Raw genomic sequence first — 21,989 nt, forward strand, 5'->3', positions numbered from 1 at the left:
TATATATACTGTATATATATATATATATATGTGTGTGTGTGTGTATATATATGTATATATATATATATGTGTGTATATATATATATATGTGTGTATATATATATATATATATATGTGTGTGTGTATATATATGTATATATATATATATATAGATATGTGTGTGTGTGTATATATATGTATATATATATATATATATATATATATATATATATATATATATATATATATATAGATATGTATGTATGTATGTGTGTGTGTGTGTAATGATCAAACTATTTTTTTAAATCATTATTACGGCGATGATACAGTCATATACACAGCTGCATCTACACCTAATCTGGCCCTTTCTCAACTACAGATCGCTTTTAATGTACCTCAACATAATTTCATTCATTCATTCATTTTCTTTTCGGCTTAGTCTCAACATAATTTATCGCCTCAACATAATTTATCTGAGTTAAAACTAGTTTTCAATGCAGATAAAACAAACATATTCATTTTCAAATTCAAAACAAACTAAGCAAAAGCTAGGTTCTATTACTACTACTCATGGCGCAGAGATTGAATTGGTGTCCCAGTACAAATATCTTGGAATTTTAATTGATGATACACTTTCTTTTAGTTCTCACATTCAGCAATTGGTGGAAAAAAATTTAAGTTATATTTATTTTTATTTTTTTCCATGCATTGGATACTGTTTACCATGTTGCACTAAGATTTATAACTAATTTTAAATCCCTTACTCATCATTTTGTGTGTTGTATACTAGGGAAGGTTGGTCTGCTTTGTCCAGTCGTAGGCTCAAGCATTGGCATATCTTTGTTTACAAATCTATATTGGGTTTACTCCCATCATATCTCCAGAATTACATTTTTTTTAAAAACCTGTTCTCAGTTATGGTCACAGAATTTACTGTCTGTTCCTTAAATGCGGACTGAGATAGGGGGGGAAAGACTTTTAAATACACAGAATCCTTTGCATGGAACTATCTACAAAAAAAGTTGCAGTTTAATGAATTGAGTTCACTAAAAGCTTTTAAAAAGAGTATACATGAATTAGAAATTGAAACACGGGCTTGCAGATGTTTTGAATAGTTTGTTTGTCAATGTGTGATTCTTGTTACCTGTTAATTGTTTTTTAAATTGTTGTCTGTTAGACACATGTGACATGTATACTGCCTAGTCTTGGCCAGGATGCTGTAAAAGAGATTTTTATTCTCAATGTGTCTTTCCTGGTGAAATAAAGGTTATAATAATAATAATTATAATAATAATAACAATGCCCCAAATAAAGACAGTACAAAAGCTAGTGTAAATCAAGTACATAGGTTGGACTATACTAAATGTAAATCCCATTTCAGGTTGACTTTAAATCGCACACTTGTTTATGTTTTTCCACAGACGTCCTAAAACCCGCTCGTTTGATAACTTGCCCAGTGCTTGTGAAGTGGGAAACCCACTGACGTCCAATCGACGATCCAGTGACCCTAGTTTGAATGAGAAATGGCAGGACCATCGCAGGTCTCTGGAGCTCAACATCGGGGCTGGGACTGATGGAGCTGCATCTCCAGAGCCAGAGGAAAGGGTCAACGGGCAAACCATGGTGGGGATTATTGGAACATTCTCCAATGGGGGAGCAGAGAATGGGGAGGGGCTTAAGGATGTCAAATTGCCAATGATAGATGGGGTTGATGAGGCGGAGCTAACAGTGGGTGTGGCTGTGGGCCAAATGGAGAACATTCTCCAGGAAGCCACGAAAGATGAATCAACACCAGATACTCGCAGTGTCGCAAAGAGTAATGAAACCTCCGCTGTAAATGGAAAGAGTGATGATATTGCACAGGAGGGTAGAACTGAGGACGATCTAGAGAGCAAAAGTCTTGAGGACGGGAAGGTCAACGGACATTGTTCGGAAGATGGCAGTTCTGAAGCATCATCGGCTCTCAGCCAGGATAGTTCAGGAAGCCAGGACTCTGAAGAAATTGAGAAGTACACAACACAAGAAAACGATTCATCATGCAACCCAACTATATTAACTCCCAACGGCCTCAGGACTCTAACCAACGGCCATGGAGTTGAACCATCCATCGAGCAGGCCGAAAAACGTCTTTCACTTCTAGAAAGCTCCACAGAGACACTGACCGAGGATTTGGGCGTTCGGCCAGAAAGCCTGGGACCTTTATCTATTCCACCCCCTCTCAAAGCCCTCGCCGAATCATCGTGCCTCAAACAGGGTTTACGCACAGCAGCCAGAACTTTAAATAACACCCCAAAACGGGCTTCTCTCAGTGCCTTTCCGCCCGCCTCCACTGACCTCCTCCACCCCATGTGTAACGGAGACTCGCCCGACCCTGAGCCCTCCACGCCACGCACAAACGGAGAACGGGCCACGCTCAGCCGGCAGGTTTCGCTGGCCAGCTGTGGCTCTCTGACCCTCCATGCACGGGGCACCTGCTCCCACCATCGCTGCCTGCATTTGGGGTTTCTGGGCCGGCCGAGCTTCAGCCCTCCAGAGCCTCCATCATCATCATCCCGGAGCCATCTGGATGACGATGGGTTGACCCTGCACACGGACGCCATCCAGCAGAGGCTGCGGCAAATCGAGGCGGGACACCAGCTCGAGGTGGAGGCTCTGAAGAGGCAGGTTCAGGAGCTCTGGAGTCGCCTGGAGAGCCACCAGGCTGGTGGGATGCTGCGGCTCAACGGAGACATCGGAGATGAAGTGGTGAGCAGTCAGGGTTGGGATTTAAGGGATAGTTCACCCAAAAATGAAAGTTCTGTCATCCTTTACTTTGTTCAGTTAGCAGGGTGTCCGCAGGGTCTTAAAAGGTATTTAAAGTTGATAAATCAATTATGAGAAAATTAAGGCCTTTAAAAGGTATTAAAAAGTCTTAATTCCGTTTTTACGAGGTCTTAAATTTTGTTCAAGCGTTGTCCAAAGTGTTTGACTCCAAAAAAGCATAAATATATTTATTCATATATATATTCCTCAATTGGTTCGGGCCGGGTGCGTTCGGTCAAGCTCCTCTGTCCGGGTGATGTCACATACTGAAATTTATTTATAAACTAATTTCGAGAGGAGCACATGCTTATGATTGATAGCAGCTGGTCCTCATTAGCTAACACATGATTCACCAATCAGACGATTCCTAAATTACTATAAATAACCAGAGTATCTTACCTTAGCCATCTTCGTCTTGAAGAATCCCCCCTTCCACTCCTGCTGTTCATTAGCAAGTGTTTATTAAGTTAAAGATTTGATACTGATTAGAACTTGAAGTGGCGATGAGGTCTTAAAATATTCTGAGAAGGTCTTTAAAAAAGTCTTAAAAGGGTATTGAAATTTCCTTTTGGATTCCTGCATATACCCTGGTTAAACACAGAAGAAGATACATTGAGGAATGTTGGAAACCTGGAAGAACTGACTTCCATAATTGTTTTTTCTTCTTTGGAACACTCTTTAATATATTTTTTTTATGCTCAACAGAATAAAAAACTGTAGATATGAGTAAATGATGACAAATCTTTCATTTTTGGGTTTACTATCCCAGAGTTTAGTTTAGATGTTTACATGTCATTTAATTACATATTTAAAATACAAAATGTGAATTACATTAATAATGTAACTCATTATTAAAAGTTCTAAAACATTATTAAACATTATTAAATATATATATAGAAATATATTGCCTTTACAAAACCTGTCCAGTCAATTGCAATGCTCATTTTGATTTGCTTTTTAATCAGCTGTGAGATTGCGGGGCGGTTTTAACTTTGCACTTCACAGCCTGCCCTAAACACCCAAGTTCCCTTAACTCCGCCCCCTTGTCAAATCAGGGCCACAAAGTGAAACGTGCAGAAACATGAAGTGTAAAGTGAACACAGCATGGCAAACTCACGGTTGAATACATGCATTTATTTATTTATTTATTTTTTGCACTGCTTGATTTTTATTTGCAGCTCTTTTTATGTTTGCAAATTTTATTTTTATTTCTAAAAACTTAATTTTTTCCTTCTGCAGTTCTTTATTTTTGTTACAAAACCTTTTTTTTTCTCAAAAATTTATTTTCGCTTTGTGATTTTTGGAGATTTGCATTTATTCACTTTTTTTTTGCTCAATACTTTATTTTTTGTTTGCAAAACTTTCTTTTGTTTTGCAATTGTATATGGCCCTAGTTGACTCCATAATGTTTGCCATTAATCCAAATAAATACAATAAATAACTACTTTGCCTTTTTGATTATTAGAGATTGACTGCACTTTATTTCTAACATAGTAAACCGATGGTAAATAAGTCAAATGTTTTTATGAGGATGATGCATTTTTAAGAGAACACTGCTTAGTTTTTCAAAGTGTTTAGTTTAAGTTATTAACCGTGAGTAATCTAGATAACAAATAACTTTTTAAAGAATGTGTCGTGTAATCTTTAGTAAAATGCATTTTAAAAGTAACCTTCTAAACCCTGGGAACGTTACATGTTTTTCACATGTTTTTTTTTTTTTTATCCATGTTTAATGGGTTGTTTTCTATCTTCTGTCAGACCTCAATCACAGACTCTGACTTCAACCTGGAGCCGAACTGTCTGTCGCGCTGCAGCACTGAACTCTTCTCTGAAGCCAGCTGGGAACAGGTGGACAAGCAGGACACTGAGGTATGCATTTTCATTGTTTCTCAAGCATGTTTATTCTACTTGATAAGTGAATTACTCTGCTTCATTTAATTGATTTATCCAGAACTGTTGAATTTATGTAGAGTATTTAAACAAGGACATTATAAGTAACTGTAATTACCTGAAAAAGAAAAGTAATCTGCTACTGCCGAAAAGTAATCTAATTACAGTAACTAGTTACTTTGTAACTTATGGCAACTTACAAGTTACTTTGTAACTATGTAACTTATAGTGGTATGGTACGGTTCGGTACGGGTCACCTTTATTAGGCTTGTGTGTCCACTGCCAAAGGGTACCAATGGTACCTAGAGTCAGTGCAAACCTCTCATCTGCATCTTTAATCTTCACCAGCTCATGTAACCCCTGTTAGAGAGTAATTCCATCATTCCAAGTTCATAATAGTCCAAAAGGTGATGATATTAGTTTAACATGGCAGTTTGTTCATGTTTCAGGTTGCTGAAAGTATCATTTGCGCCTTTGCTTTTTCTGGGTTCTCCTTTATTTTTTCGCGCTTTCCACTTGTGTTTGTCCATTTCTGAATGGATGTCAGAAGCACTTCAATAATCACGAACATGTTATTATCATCAGCTCAATTCGTTTTTTCTAATGGGCCTTTTCCACTGAGTGGTACGGTACGGTTCGGTACAGTTTTATGGCCATTTCCAGTGTCAAAGGGTACCTAAAAGCAAACCGTATCATACCCCTTTTTTGGTCACCCTTTGCAAAGAGTATCTAGCACAAAAAAGGGTACAGAAAGGCGGAGCAAGACGCACAGCTGAACGCTATTGACTTACACAGATACGTCACTCACAGAAGCAGGAGAATGAAAACAAAGGAATCGCTATTTTTAAAAATAGCTGAAACATTTCACCGTAATAATATATACATATAATAACAGCCATGGTCGACCCGAGCTCAAACAAACCCTGTCGTTGTCTTCATGAACAGCCACAAAGCCAAGAACAAAATCTGCTATGCCCTGTTGTTGTTTTACAAGCCCGTCTAAAAACGCGAGCGATTTTTTTTTTTTTTTTTTTTTTTTTTTTTTTTTTTTTTTTTACTTTCTCCAGAGAGCAAACTTCTTGAGCTCATATTAATAATGTGCGCGTGATTATTTAAACACATCTGATATCTGATATCCAATCCTTTCAGAATGGGATAAACGTGAGAGTGAAGCGTGAAAAGGAGAAGACGGAAAAAAACAGCAGCAAATGATGCTTTCTGCAACATAAGACATGAACAAACTGCCATGTTTAATTATCATCATCACCTGTTGGACTATTATGAACTCAGAATTATGGATTTACTTTCTAACAGAGGCTACATGTGCTGGAGAAGATTAAAGACACAGATGAGAAGTTTGCACTTACTGTGGGCTATATTTGTGTTGTTTTTAAACCCAATAAAAGGACTAAATGTATGTTGTGTGTAGTTTATCTGTAATTGGTAACATATCGGAGACTAAGGGTATATGTTGCATTTATTTATTTATTTCATATAATTGCAGATGTTTCAGTAGACTATTTCGCACATCATTGATCTGCAGTTATAACTACATTTATTCACAAGTATTTGTGTATAAAGCTACTGTTTTGTGAGAAGTGCTTCTCATATGATATGTGAACGACCCATACTGCTTTACAGTGACATTTCCTTGAGTAAAAATGACTTTGTCTGAAACTTTTCTGAAACTTTCTGTCGTACACCATGCCCACCAAAGGGCTACCCTTTTGGCAGTGGAAACGCAAGCCTGATAAAGGTGACCCGTACCGTACCTCTCAGTGTAAACGGGCCAAAAGTGGTACGGCACGGTTCACTGTTTGGTACCTTTTACACCCAACACTGGTAATAACTAGGGCCAGACAGAATCTGCAGATAGATTTTTTTTGCTATTTCTCACAGACTTTTGTAAAAAAAGAAAAAATCTTCAGATTTGTGTGAAATGATTTAGGAAGTATCATAACTAAAAAACAATGGTAAACAATGCAAGTATCTCACATAATATAACTACTAAAAGACAGAAAATATGACTTTACAAACTGTATTGTAAATTAATCATATGACATTTTTCATATTAGTCAATAAATATTAATGAAATTAATAAAAAAACTGAATAAATATAAATTTTCACACATTTACACAACTAAATAAATAGACTCAATGATTGGCTAAAAATCTACAGATTTCCACTTGCACAGATAACGTGTGGACCTAATAATAAGCCAATAGTTAATAGCATGAATTGTGACCTAAAGTGTTACCATTTAATCTGTATCCTCAACAAACAGTCCTAAATGTGTCCATCAGACTTTAGTCCCTTTATTTAGAGCACAGTGTTGATTTTTTTTATTATTATTATTTTCTCAGGTGACCCGGTGGTACCCAGACCATCTGGCTGCTCAGTGCTACGGCTGTGAGAGAGGATTCTGGCTGGCCACTAGAAAGCACCACTGCAGGTAAAACAAGACAACATCACACATTGACACACATACACTACCTGACAAAATGTCGTGGATCCCAGTTGTAAGATCAACAAATAATAACTTGACTTCTAGTTGATCATTTGGAAAAGTGGCAGAAGGTCTGCAGAAGACCTACTGAAACCCACATGGAGCCAAGATTCCTATAGAAATCAGTCAAGTTTGGTGAAGGAAAAGTCATGGTTTGGAGTTACATTCAGTAAGGGGGGTGTTCGAGAGATCTGCAGAGTGGATGGCAACATCAACAGCCTGAGGGTCAAGATATTTGTGCTGCCCATTACATTACAAACCACAGGAGAGGGCAAATTCTTCAGCAGGATAGCGCTCCTTCTCATACTTTAGCCTCAAAGTTCATGAAAGCAAAGAAGATCAAGGTGCTCCAGGATTGGCCAGCCCAGTCACCAGATATGAATATTATTCAGCATGTCTTGGGTAAGATGGAGGAGGCATTGAAGATTAATCCGAAGAGTCTTGATGAACTCTTGAGGTCCTGGGAGAACGCTTTCTTTGCCATTCCAGATGACTTTATTAATAAGTGATTTGAGTCATTGTAGAGATGTATGGATGCAGTCCTCCAAACTCATGGGAGTCAGACACAATATTCATTCTGTTTCCACTGCAGCATGACTTTATATTCTATACTGGATATTATTTCTGTTAAGTGACAAGACTTTTGTCTAAGCAAAGTCAGACCTTACTGTCCTAATTAAATCATTAAAAATCAGGACAAGATCATATTTTATTTTGGTAATAAGCATAATCTAGAGGACTTTGCCTTTCATATAATCCACTTCTGATACCAAATGATCAACTAGAAGTCAAGTTATCAATTGTTGTTCCTAAACCTTAGATTTCTTATTAAAGTAATGCAAATATCAGGTGAATATTAGTTTTTAGCAGCAGAACAAGATCTGTTTTAGCTTCTACAGAGTCAAAATAGTAGCAGAAATGGACACTCACAAGCAGTATCGGGCACTTTACTTAAAAAAAAAAGTCATTAGTTATAGTTACTAGTAACTTCTTACAAATAGTAACTGAATTCATCATTATAAAAGTAACTAATTACCAGGAAAAGTAACTTGTATATTACATCATTATAAAAGTAACTAAGTAACAGTTCTATTGCTTTTTAAAAAATGCACCCAATATTACATGCCGTACGTTTAATAAAATTGACATTAAATTGAAGAAAACTATTATTATTAAACATTGTACACCATTTTATACTATACGAATGTTGCTGTGGAACAATGTGACAGACACCTATCAAATTTACTATTTTAACACACACAAACACACACACCATAATTGCAAATAATATATTAATTATATAACGGCACATTTTATTATCAGTGATGTTAACAGGGGAAATAGTACTGAAAAATAATACTCGTTACTGAAAAAAGTAACTCCATAGTAATGCCGCTAATTTATCAAATATGTTGTTAAGCTAATGGCATGAAGGTTCAATAAAAACTGAAGGCGTTTCCGGTGTCCTGCAGAAGTGCAGTGAAGACAGACAAACAAAACACAGTCTTGTTCAGCTGGTGGTGCTAATGCAAGAAAAACATGCACCTCAAACAGTGTTGCCAGATATAGCTGACTTTTTCCAGCCCAAAAGCTGTCCAAAACCTCCCCAACCACACAAAAAATGCCCAAAATATTAGATTATTATTTAATTGAATGTATTTAAATCTAAATTAACCTAGTTACTTTAACTGTCATTATTATTATTATTTTTTAAGATTTATTTTTGGCCTTTTTGCCTTTATTAAGTGGTTTTACAGTTTTACAGACAGGAAGCGAAGTGGGAGAGAGAGAGGGGGTAAGGATGGGAAATGTCCACGAGCCGGGATTCGAACTCGGGACGCCCTGAAGTGCTACTGCACCATATGTCAGCGCGCTAACCACTAGGCTATTGCGCTGACAACTGACTTTATTTTTAACCATACAGCAACCAACACCAGCAGTCACAGAACCACAACATATCCGGATCACATCGAAACACAGTTATGTTTTGTTAAATAAGTTGCATATAAAATTCACGTTTCGAAACCACCCAAATTTTTTCAACCCGCACAATCAAATTTAAAACCGTCCAAATCTGGCAACACTAACCTCAAAAGAAGGAGACGAGGATGATGGATGCTCTTTATTGGAATTCTTTTATACTGCTTATAAAAAAATTGTCATTGTAGAGCTGGAAAATCTCAAAATTAGTTTTTAATATATTGAAATGTCATTTTACATGCATCAAATAAATGTTTCTTGATATCAGTGTATCTGAATTTTGAAATAGTATGATTCTAATGAATAATTCTAGAGGTGTAACGGATCACAGTTGATCTGTAATTTGTACAGATCACAACCCACAGTTCGGAACACACGTGACCCACAGATCAATACAGTTTTATTACAATCACTAAGAGATCACCTCCCGGGTCATTCAAATCACATGTTTGAAACATTTCATAGGCTTTCCTGTAAAATATAATGATGACGGAAGAAGTTGTGGTGGGTTATTCAGGATGTTGTGGGTTTCTTAGGTTATTAAAGGTTTTTTCAGTTCCTACTTGTTTAGCCTGCATCAATGCATTCAGTGTAAGCTGCACGATTAATCATTAAAAGATCAGGATCTCAACACCCACGCAACATAAATTTTAAATGACGGTGATTTTCATATGTTTATTAATCCAGAGAGATTGAGTCTTCAGTCTTTTGAGTTAGTTATGAAGTTACAAACAGTCAAATAACACAGAAGTACTGGGAGAACAGTTTATAGTTTAGATAAAACCACTGATGTTTATGGTAAAGATTAAAATCACCATCATATGCATTTAACTTGGCGTACAAAAATAAAAGTTGTAGGCAGAAATTACATTATTTAACCAATAGGTGGCGACAACCAGCCGTCAAAAGTATGCCACTGAATAACTCGGTAACTCTTTATAATAACTACACACTATGAATCATTTATTAAGCTTTAGCATCTAGTGAATTCATTATTTGTTAAGCGTTAACTCTACATTAATAAACGTTAGTAAGCAGTTTATAACTGCAGCTACAATTGTGATTATTGTTCATGTGATACCAAGCCTTTACTTGTCATTTATAAGGGATTTATAAAGCATAAATAGTCCTCACTTTAGATTAGGTCACAAAACTGCATGAAGTTGAATTAATAAAGCTTTTATTAACATATTAGTTAACTATTAGTATATGCCTGAATAATAAGACATATAAATGTTGATTTGAATAGTTTATTAAGCATTTATTAGCTCATTCTGAATGATCTTTAAAAACCTCCAACTACTCTTAAATAAATGGTTTGTAAATCGTGCAATACCTAATTTAGTAATGAAAAATAAATCATTAACAAAATATGAAAGTACAATTATTAAGCACATTATAAATGTGGTTGTAAGTCAATAATACAGCATTTGTAGCTGCAGTTATAAACTGCTTACTAACGTTTATTAATGTAGAGTTAACGCTTAACAGATAATTAATTTTCTAATGCTTAATAAATGGTTCATAGTGTGTAGTTCTTATGAAGTGTTACCAATAATTCTTCAAAAGTGATCATCTAGCAATGACACATGAAGTTTTATGAGTGAAGAACTGTGACCTACTGTGACCTTTTATGTGAAGCTGCTTTGACACAATCTACATTGTATAAGCACTATACAAATAAAGGTGAATTGAATTGAATTGAATTGAACTGAATCATTTATTGAAAATGACTAAAAATAAACATGGGTTGTACAAATTATTATGTTAGATTTCTACATTTAGCATTATCAGCAACAGTAGTAATTCACTAGTAAGTGAATTTTTCATAGTACTGAATATTTTACTATTTATTTGTATTCAGCTGATTATTTCTGATTATTATTATGTAATTTTTAATTAAATTACAGCTTCTGAGTTCTGTTTGTTAAAACCAAAAGTGTCTTGCAGTGCTGTTTCTGTAATAAACGGAAAGCAAATTACATTTGTCTCCTCTCCTTTTTGGCCGATCCGAAAAATGGTCCAATCTGTGACTAAAAAAACCCATAATGTGATCCGAACTGTGAGATTTGTGATCCGTTACACCACTAAATAATTGTAATCATTCTCAAAATGTATTAATTCATTTAAATATGTCATTTACATGCATAAAAAATGTTTGATACTCCAGATATACTCCAAAACAGATGCCTGTTGCCATTTTAGAGCTGCAAAAACAACTTGACAAACCCAACTTAATTTTCAAAATAACTTCAACTGGATTTGACTGAAGAAAGTCATTTACACCTAGGGTGCCTTGAGCGTGATTAAACCATCATATATATTTATTCATTTTTGAGTTAAATAATGCTTCAAGAAGCATCTAAATATGCACACAAATATTGTGTAATAGCTTGGACGATTACTGTGACAGAGACTCCCTTTCTGAAGTTCTTTTCAGTAGCGAATGAAGTCCTGTTTGCGGTCTTCATCTCCATCTGCCATTTTCAATGTATTCTGGCATTAGAAAGCGGCTTTAGAGTTTGGCCAGTGAAGCCTTCAGCTGTTTTCTGGTTAGATGTGAACTCCTAGAAGTTAAAGCTGCTTTTTCCTCCTGTACCACAGAGGCAAGGAGCGAATGGAGGAGGTTTGGTGAGAATTGCCCTCTCTGTGTCCCTCTCAGGCTCTTGTACGTCCTGTTAACCCTGCATCGCTTCTGAGTGAGCTAACATAACACCCGTCTCTCCTCCAGATCTCCATAGGGTTGACTGTTTTTTTTTTAGTGTTTGAGAGGAAGAACTGTACTGGGATTATGTTTCATTTTCTGTTTTTCTTTGTTGTTAAAGTTTTTGCAGGTGAATTTCATCTTCAGAAATTAGTACTTTTATTGAGAAAGGGTGCAATAAATTCACCAAACGTTATTGTGAAGTATGAGCATCGTTTGAGCATTGATATCACAATGTGTATCTGCAATAGTCACATCTCAGGATTGAATTATTAAAGTTTGAAAGATAAAGATATTATTTTAGAAAATATATTATTGTTAATTAAATGATGACCATGGTATTTAACATTTGATTGTTCAATTTCTGTTAGTGAATACTGTACAGAAAACCATACAGCACTATTTATTTGTTGATTTTTGCTTGTAGATTATTATAATTTATGCAGATCTACTGCATAGAAAAAGACTTGATCATACTGGTCATTCTAAATTAATGAAATCTTTCTAAATAGAGCTTTTCAAATCACATGGTGAAGCTATATTCATATCGTATACACACAGGTGAATTCAGAATTAATAGCCCCCATTGAATTCTTTTTCTTTTTTAAATATTTCCCAAATGATGTTTAGCAGAGCAAGGAAATTTTCACAGTATGTCTGATAATATTTTTTCTTCTGGAGAAAGTCTTATTTGTTTCATTTCGGCTAGAATAAAAGCAGTTTTAAATTTTTTATGAACCATTTTAAGGTCAAAATTATTAGCCCCTTTAAGCCAACTATTTTTCCGATAGTCTACAGAACAAACCATCATTATAGAATAACTTGCCTAATTACCCTAACCTGCCTAGTTAACCTAATTAACCTAGTTAAGCCTTTAAATGTCACTTTAAGCTGTATAGAAGTGTCTAGTCAAATATTATTTACTGTCATAATGACAAAGATAAAAGAAATCAGTTATTAGAAATGAGTTATTAAAACTATTATGTTTAGAAATGTGTTGAACAAATCTCTCAGTTAAACAGAAATTGGGGAAAAAATAAACAGGGGGGAATAATTCAGGGGGGCTAATAATTCTGACTTCAACTGTACATCTATCGCGGCAAACCAAAATATCGGAATGTCAGATTATTTCAATATCGTGCAGCCCTACTGTGAAGACATTTATACAATAATACAAATTAGAGCAGCATGTATGGAACAAAATCAATGCCAAAAGTATTGAATTAAAAAGCTTGTTGAATAGCACAAACTGAAAAAATAATACACCGTATTAACAAGTTCTTGCATTTTAATGACTTGTATTGCAGGGTTTGTATTTTTAGGTCCTGAAATTTAACATAGCTGTTTATTTAAGCTGTGAATAGTTCAACTAAAAATATTTCAAACATGTTTTCGTACTTATAAATTCAATAATTCATTTTCAGTTTCCAGGATTTACTTACAAAATATTCAATACCCTTTAAAAATACGATGTATAATATTCAAAAGGTAATTTTCAGTTCATTTTATTTCAGTTCAAAGATTCGCTTCCATAAATTCAGTGGCTCAAATTCGACTGTTAAAATTCAACATTACATCCGGGAACTGCAGGAAAAGCAGTAGATTGCAGATTGAAGATCGCCAGCTGCTTTTCCACCAGCAGGTGGAGATGGAATAATGTAAGATTTTTTACCCAGTAAATAGACGAGAAAAAAGCTAATAAAGGCACAAAAGTAGCATTTAATATTAATATCAGTGTCTTGGACATTATAAGTAATAAAATGAGTATGAGTAAAATAAGTAAATGATCTTTTGGTCATTTATATTTGCCCTTATGTAACAGAAGCCAGCTGGTGATTTTGGCATTGATTTTGTTCCATAAGCATGTTATATCAAAAAATTATCATCATCGCGATTATAGTATGTGCAATATCCATGTCAAGAGAAGTGCAATAAATTAAATGAGTTTATGTGCTAAAAGTGCTTTTATAGATTCTTGAACCCAATTCAGTGTTTCATTCGCCGTTCCTCAGGTCATTTTAGACTTTTAAGACTGTCCCCTTTTGTGAAAGGTTTTAGTTCATCTTTTTGCATGTAAAATGTCTTCATACAGAACCAGCTTTGGTATGTAAATGAGGCTCATGCTAATGATGTTGATAGTTTGTGAAATGTACCTGCTGTTTGATCATATTCTACTTTGGAAAGTGCAGTGGAGTTTACAAGTCAAATGGAGGTTGATTGTAAAGCTCTCTTCTCTCTGTCCATGTAGTTGTGCATGTGTGTGTGTTTGATGGTAACACATGAAGGGCTGCATGAGTGTGTGTTTTGTGTGTAACACACTGCAGCATATGGCTCATCTGTTGATGCACCTCTGGTTTGTGATTAATTGTTGCATGTTTCTGGCCTTCGTTTCATCCAGACCAGAAGAAGCTCCTTCACCCTTGACACTTTAACACTGTTTGTTTCCTGTTCAGGATTTGATGGAGAACTGCTGATTTATTTAATTATATGGATATTTTGTTTCTCCATAAATGTTTTATATCAGTATATTTCAAATATTATGATTCTAATGAATAATTATAATTATCAAAATGAGTTTTGTTCATATTGAAATGTGTAATTTTGCTTGTATTAGATAAAAAGTTTTTATATCCGTTTATCCCGAATTTGAAATATGATTCTAATGAATATTTATTATATTTAAATATGTAATTTATATACATCAAATAAAAATGCAAATAATTATCATCAAATCATTGTCTAGTTTGAATGTATTTACATCTTTATACAATTAATACATGACAAATAAATAATATAGAATCATAATTTGTATTTATATTTGTGATTTTTTTTTTCTCGTTGTTAGTTTTTAAAATCTGACTTTACTAGGTATAATATTATCATTAATAAACGATACATATAAAGCATGTTATTATTTTACCTTAGTTTTAAATTTTATTAAAGGATAGAATAAATAAAAATAATTATATTATTTGTGTTTTGTTATTATTCAGTTTTGATCATATCATTAGTGTAATATTGATAGATGGAAAATTTAAGAATATTACGCATTTTTAATTATTAGACAAAATAGAAAAATATAAATAATATGGTTTCATTTTTATATATTTTTTTTACCTTATTTTATTAATCTATGCTTACTATTAGTTTATCATATTTTATGAAATTATCTCAGTCAGTCTAAAATTATTAATTTTTTTCCAAATATAGATATTCAAGTCATCTGGTGAAATTTATATTCATATCGTACTATATAATCACAGAAAAAAATAAATAAATAAAAATCGCATTGTCAGTTTTTGTCTAATATCATGCAGCCTTAATATTTAATTATTATAAAATATAGAAATAATAATAATTTTATTATTATATTTTATGCAGATGCACTGCCTAACGAAATCATCTTAATCAGTCTAAAAGTATGTTATTATTATTATTTAATTTCAAAATGAAGTTTGCCATATTCATGTGCCAAAAATGTACCACAAATTACAAAATACTTACTGGCCTCTTTAATAGATACACCTTATTAGTACCAGGGTGGACCCCCTTTTGCCTTCAGAACTGCATTAATCCTTCATGGCATAAATTCAACAAGGTACTGGAAATATTCCTCAGAGATTTTGCTCCATATTAACATGATAGCATCACGCAGTTACTGCAGATTTGTCGGCTGCACATCCATGATGCGAATCTCCCGTTCTACCACATCCCAAGAGTGCTTAATTGGATTGAAATCTGGTGACTGTGGAGGCCATTTGAATACTGTGAACTCATTGTCATGTTCAAGAAACCAGTCTGAGATGATTCACGCTTTATGACATTGCGCGTTATCCTGCTGGAAGAAGCCATCAGAAGATGAGTACACTGTGGTCATAAAGGGATGGACATGGTCAGCAACAATACTCAGGTTGGCTGTGATGTTGACACGATGCTCAATTGGTACTAATGGACCCAAAGTGTGCCAAGAGAATATCCCCCACACCATTACACCACCACCAGCAGCCTGAACTGTTAATACAAGGCAGGATTGATCCATGCTTTCATGTTGTTGACTCCAAATTCTGAATGTTGCAGCAGAAATCGATACTTATCAGACCAGGCAACGTTTCTCCAATCTTCTATTGTCCAATTTTGGTGAGCCTGTGTGAATTGTGGCCTCAGTTTCTTAGCTGACAGGAGTGGGACCCGGTTTGGTCTTCTGCTGCTGTAGCCCATCCATCTCAAGGTTGGACGTGTTCAGAGATGCTCTTCTGCAGACCTTGGTTGTATCGAGTGGTTATTTGAGTTACTGTTGCCTTTCTATCAGCTGGAACCAGTCTGGCCATTCTCCTCTGACATCAACAAGGTATTAGCGCCAAAAAAACTGCCGCTCACTGGATATTTTCTCTGTAAGAAAAGACCCTAGAGATGGTTGTGCGTGATCCGTCTGGCACCAACAACCATGCCACGTTCAAACTCACCTTTCTTCCCCCTTCTGATACTCAGTTTGAACTGCAGCAGATCATCTTGACCATGTCTACATGCATTGAGTTGCTGCCATGTGATTGGCTGATTAGAAATTTGCATTAATGAGCAGTTGCACAGGTGTACCTAATAAATTGGCCGGTGGGTGTATATCCACTGATAAAAATATATATATTTTTTAAATAATATGTACTTATGTATGCTGATCATTGTAAATAACTTTAGTTATATACCCAGTTCTATCCCATTCATATATTACATTCTTAAAGAAATAAAATGTCTTCTTCTAAGCAGCTCTGCTTTAAACACTACAGGTTATCTACAGAAAGCACTAATAATGCTGTTATTTGTGGTGTGCAGGAATTGTGGGAACGTGTTCTGCGGCAGCTGCTGCGATCAGAAGATCCCAGTGCCGAGCCAACAGCTGTTTGAGCCCAGTCGAGTGTGCAGGTCGTGTTTCAGCAATCTGCAGCCGCCAGCGCCCCCTCTGGACCTGGAGCTGGACAAACCCATCACCGCCAGTTCCAACTGACCCAAAATAACCCAAAAAAGAGACCCAAGCGCTTTCTTTCCCGCCCCAAAGGAAAGGGAATCATGTGTATATAAATATATATATATATATATATATATATATGGCAGGAGGAGCTGGCGTTTGCGGATCAGACTCTTTTGCGATGAAACTTGTCCTGTACCTGCTGCATAGAGGGATTTTTGTTTTGTTTTGTTTGTTTTTTTTTTTCTCCAAGCAAGATTTTTCTTCCCTCATCATCTCACAAGAAAGTAGATTTATTATAAATCCTGGCTTCACTTTTCATTTCTTTTTCCGAGGTTGCACACGTGATTCTGGATGCCACAGCGTTCGAACTTCCGAACGCATCGAATTATTATTACTACAGACTATTGGTAAGTTATTCCAAAACATGTTGGCAGGAAGTGATGTCAGCAGCAGAGGGCGCTCTTGTCTTTCGGATCTGCTGGTTTAGACGTGACGTTCTCACGTAAGCGTTTTTTTTTTTGTAACATAAATGCGAGACAAATGAGATAATATATTAGAATGATATACGGACGAGACATATAGCATTTAAGATGAGAACTTGTATAGAATTCTTGAATAGTGGCTCACTAAATTAGTCACCAAATATAAGTTGTGTTGTTTTTCCCCCCAGTTGTAGCCATTTGGGGTTTTGTTTTCTTTATTTTTTGTAAATGCATTTCTTTATTTCAGCGTTTGGTTCATTTGTCCTCTTAGCGATGCTGAACAGACGGATGGAGATGCTGCATTTGGGCCACAGATGGTGTTTTTGATATTTTGGCTCTCGACTCTTATTTATTATCAAGTTTTGTTTGAATTGTATGTTCAAGCTTGACAATTCATCCATGATCAGTGTTGATGGAAGACATTGCACTGAAGAAAAAATTAGAGAAAGGACGCACAAAATTACAATCACAGCTTTTTTTTTTGTTGTTTGGCTTCACATTTTATTGACTTTATGAATAAATCAGATCACTTTTCGGAGGGTAACTCTCTCAAAGTCATTTACTTGCTTTCATGTCAGCCCAAATTGGCAGAATGACAACTTTGGAATCAACTTTTTTTATATAATGGCTTTAAGTGGAATGGTGTTTATGGAAAAAGTTCAAACTTCAAACATTTTTATTATATATATATATATATATATATATATATATATATATATATATATATATATATATTAGCCAAGGCAAGACCTCAAGACATTGTGAAAAGATGCACAAAATCACTCTCGCGCTTTTTTTTTTGCTTCACATTTTATTGTCTTCTTGAATAAGTCAATCACTTTTTGGAGGTTAATTCTTTGTCATTTCTTTGCTTTAATTTCGTCCCCAAATTTTTTTTTTTGTTTGTTTTTTTTCTGTGCATAATGAAAGTTATTGAAGCAACTTTTTTGTATAATGGCTTTAAGTGGAATGGTGTTAATGGAAAAAGTTCAAACTTCAAACATTTTTTATTATATATATATATATATATATATATATATATATATATATATATATATATATATATATATATATATATATATATATATATATATATATATATATATATATATATATATATATATATTAGCCAAGGCAAGACCTCAAGACATTGTGAAAAGATGCACAAAATCACTCTCGCTTTTTTTTTTGCTTCACATTTTATTGTCTTCTTGAATAAGTCAGATCACTTTTTGGAGGTTAATTCTTTGTCATTTCTTTGCTTTAATGTCGTCCCCAAATTTTTTTTTTTGTTTGTTTTTTTTCTGTGCATAATGAAAGTTATTGAAGCAACTTTTTTTGTATAATGGCTTTAAGTGGAATGGTGTTAATGGAAAAAGTTCAAACTTCAAACATTTTTTATTATATATATATATATATATATATATATATATATATATATATATATATATATATATATATTAGCCAAGGCAAGACTTCAAGACATTGCGAAAGGATGCACAAAATCACTCTCACCTTTTTTTTTGCTTCCCATTTTATTGGCTTCATGAATGAATCAGATCACTTTTTGGGTTAATTCTTTGTCATTTTTTTGCTTTAACGTTGTTCCCAAATTTTTATTTTATTTATTTATTTTTTTTTCTGTGCATAATGAAAGTTATTGAAGCAACTTTTTTTTTGTACAATGGCTTTGACTTGGTGTTACTTGTTTGTTTGTTTTTTACTTTAAAGAAATATTCCATGGAAGTTCAAACATCAATAACCCCTTTGGAGTAGGATGAAAAACACACACTAACACACACACACACACACACATATATATATATATATATATATATATATATATATATATATATATATATATAAAACTTAGGGCCTTGCCGTTTCGAGATATATATATATATATATATATATATATATATATATATATATATATATATATATATATATATATATATATATATATATATATACTGTATATATATAAAATATAGTCTCGAAACGGCAAGGCCCTAAGTAATGTAAATTTTTTTTTAATGTATGTTCAAGCTTGAGAACTGATCCACACACAGGATAATCAGTGTTGATGGTGTGAAGTACATTGGAGTAAAGATGCACAAAATCAGTCACACTTTTTGAATACATCAATCACTTTTTGGAGGTTTATTCTCTCAAAGTCATTTACTTTCATGTCATCATAATAATTTTGACTTCAACTGCATATAGCCTCGGCAAGACCTCAAGCAAATGATGAAATCTTTTTTTTTTTTTATTAAATGTTCAAGCTTGACAGTTGATCCACACAGAGGATAATCAGTGTAGATGGTGTGAGCTGCACTATAGAGATTGAGATTGGAGAAAGGACCCACAAAATCACAATCCCAGCTTTTTTGTTTTGTTTGTCTATTCTTTCGACTTCATTTTATTGACCTTTTGAATAAATCAGATCAGTTTGGAGGTTAGTTCTCTCAAAGTCATTGACTCGCTTTCATGTTGTCCAGAATTTTGTTTTGTTTTTCTGTGCAGAACGAGAATTATTGAGAATCAAGAGTTGAATTTCGGCGCTTGTCTTATAATATTTTTAGAGAGCTTGAAATTAGGTGACTGAGTTCAAACCTCCTTTGGAGTTAATGAAAAATATATATATATTCCTCAAAAAAAAATAAAGAAATAAAGGGAACATTTAAACAACATATTGTATCTCCAAGTGTTCCCTTTATTTTTTGAGCTGTATAATTCAGCCACGGAATGGCAAGAGCGCAAGTAAATGAAGAAAACGTTTTTATTTTGCAGGTGAATTATTAGTGGTAGCACAACATTAACATGAGTCTCGCGGGCTGAAACTAAAGTGACATGAGAGCTGGAAGCGCTGAGGGCTTATTGGCGTGATGATGGCGTCTGATGGCGCCTCTGCGCTGGCAGTGTCACTAGTGGGACAGCTTTCACATTAACGCCAATCCATGAATGTGAAGTCTTTTTCTTTTTTTTCCAGAAAGAGTCAAATTCCATGGGTTTATATTTTGCACATTGGTAATCATCAGAAATACACTGTCGCAGATTTCTGTAAGAATAAAACAAAGTGGAATTCCAACTCAACCGACTTGCAGAGTTATTTCATGGAGGAAGTGTGTAAAACAGTTATGATGTGTGGAGTGTGTACATGCAGTTATGATGTGACAAACTTTATCAAACTTTTATTTATTTATTTTTACTGAAACTAGCTTGATACTTTTGTGAAATTTGAATTTGAAATAATTTAACATTCATGTTTGCTGTTTTCCAATGGTCACATGACATACAGGTACATATACAGTTAAAATTACTAGCCCCCCTGTTTATTTTTTCACCCAATTTCTGTTTAGCGGAGAGATTTCTTCAACACATTTCTAAACAATAGTTTTAATAACTGATTTATTTTATCTTTCAGTAAATAATATTTGACTAGATATTTATCAAGACACTTCTATACAGCTTAAAGTGACATTTAAAGGCTAAACTAGGTTAATAAGGTTAACTAGGCAGGTTAGGGTAATTAGGCAAGTTATTGTATAATGATGGTTATATCGAAAAATATAAATAGCTTAAAGGGGCTAATAAATTTGACCTTAAAATAGTTTTTAGAAAATTAAAAACTCCTTTTATTCTAGCCGAAATAAAACCAATAAGACTTTCTCCAGAAGAAAAAAATATTATCAGACATACTGTGAAAATTTCCTTGCTCTGTTAAACATCATTTGAGAAATACTTAATCTGTTATCCAGCACTCAAATTTGGGGATTTACACCTACCTAACTTTAAATAGTAACAGTTCCTGACTCCAGTAAGCTACAAACACAAATTATGTATCATTGGAAAGAAGATACTTTACTGTGGTGAAAGGAGAAGTTACATGTTAAAAAATATAAGTTATGCATTATGAAGTCATGAGGAAAAAAAAAAAGTATTGTGTTCAATATTTGTTTTCCATATAGAAACACAGGAAAATATTGATGTAATGTCTTAGAAATAATATACCTTGAAAGCCAAGTATTGAATGAGTTTATATTTTAAATATGATGAAGATAGCATGCAAAATGAGATTACTGTAAGAAGTCCATGAAGAAAAAAAATTCAAAAGGGGGGGGGGGGGCTAATAATTCTGACTTACACTGTATATTTTGTATTCTATTATATATAATAAGCTCAAAGTCATTTAATTGCTTTCATGTCCAAATAGTTGATCTTTGTTCTGTGCAGAAAGAAAATTTATGAGAGGTTTTTTTTGTAGTATTATTTTTTAGAGCTTGAAAGGATGAGACTGATTTCACAAAAACCCTATGTGTGGATGGATGGACGGACGGATGGATGGATGGATGGATGGATGGATATTCATGTTCTGTGTATTCATGTATTGTCCAATGCTGTTGTCCAGCATACGGGTCAATATATTTTCAAAATTCTATATATCTTTATTAAATGTTTAATAACTTAATTGTATCTGTATAAAATGTACAGGTTTATGCAGTTGCAATGCGAATGTAAAAAATCAAAATAATTAAAAAAACATTACATGATCCTGATTTTTAAAAACAATATGAGCAATTCCAGCGTTAAAATTAAAACTTAAATTCATAAGTATATATTAACATTATATTGGGACATCGGTTTATATTTTCCAAAACAACTGAGCAGAGTTATGGGAT

At 34.1% G+C, this 21,989-nt stretch overlaps 1 protein-coding gene across 1 annotated transcript in view; it reads left to right on the forward strand.

Moving 5' to 3' along the window:
- Positions 1-17,973, forward strand: part of mtmr3 (myotubularin related protein 3) — a 99,307-nt gene extending 81,334 nt beyond the window's left edge. Inside the window, exons 17-20 of the mRNA XM_056464133.1 lie at positions 1,401-2,724; positions 4,540-4,650; positions 7,036-7,124; positions 16,690-17,973. Coding sequence (XP_056320108.1) covers positions 1,401-2,724; positions 4,540-4,650; positions 7,036-7,124; positions 16,690-16,861 — 1,696 coding nt within the window. The 3' untranslated portion in view covers positions 16,862-17,973. The remainder of the gene's footprint in view (positions 1-1,400; positions 2,725-4,539; positions 4,651-7,035; positions 7,125-16,689) is intronic.
- Positions 17,974-21,989: the final 4,016 nt, after the last annotated feature.

Source organism: Danio aesculapii, chromosome 8 (genome assembly GCF_903798145.1).
Source record: "Danio aesculapii chromosome 8, fDanAes4.1, whole genome shotgun sequence".
NCBI lineage: Eukaryota > Metazoa > Chordata > Actinopteri > Cypriniformes > Danionidae > Danio > Danio aesculapii.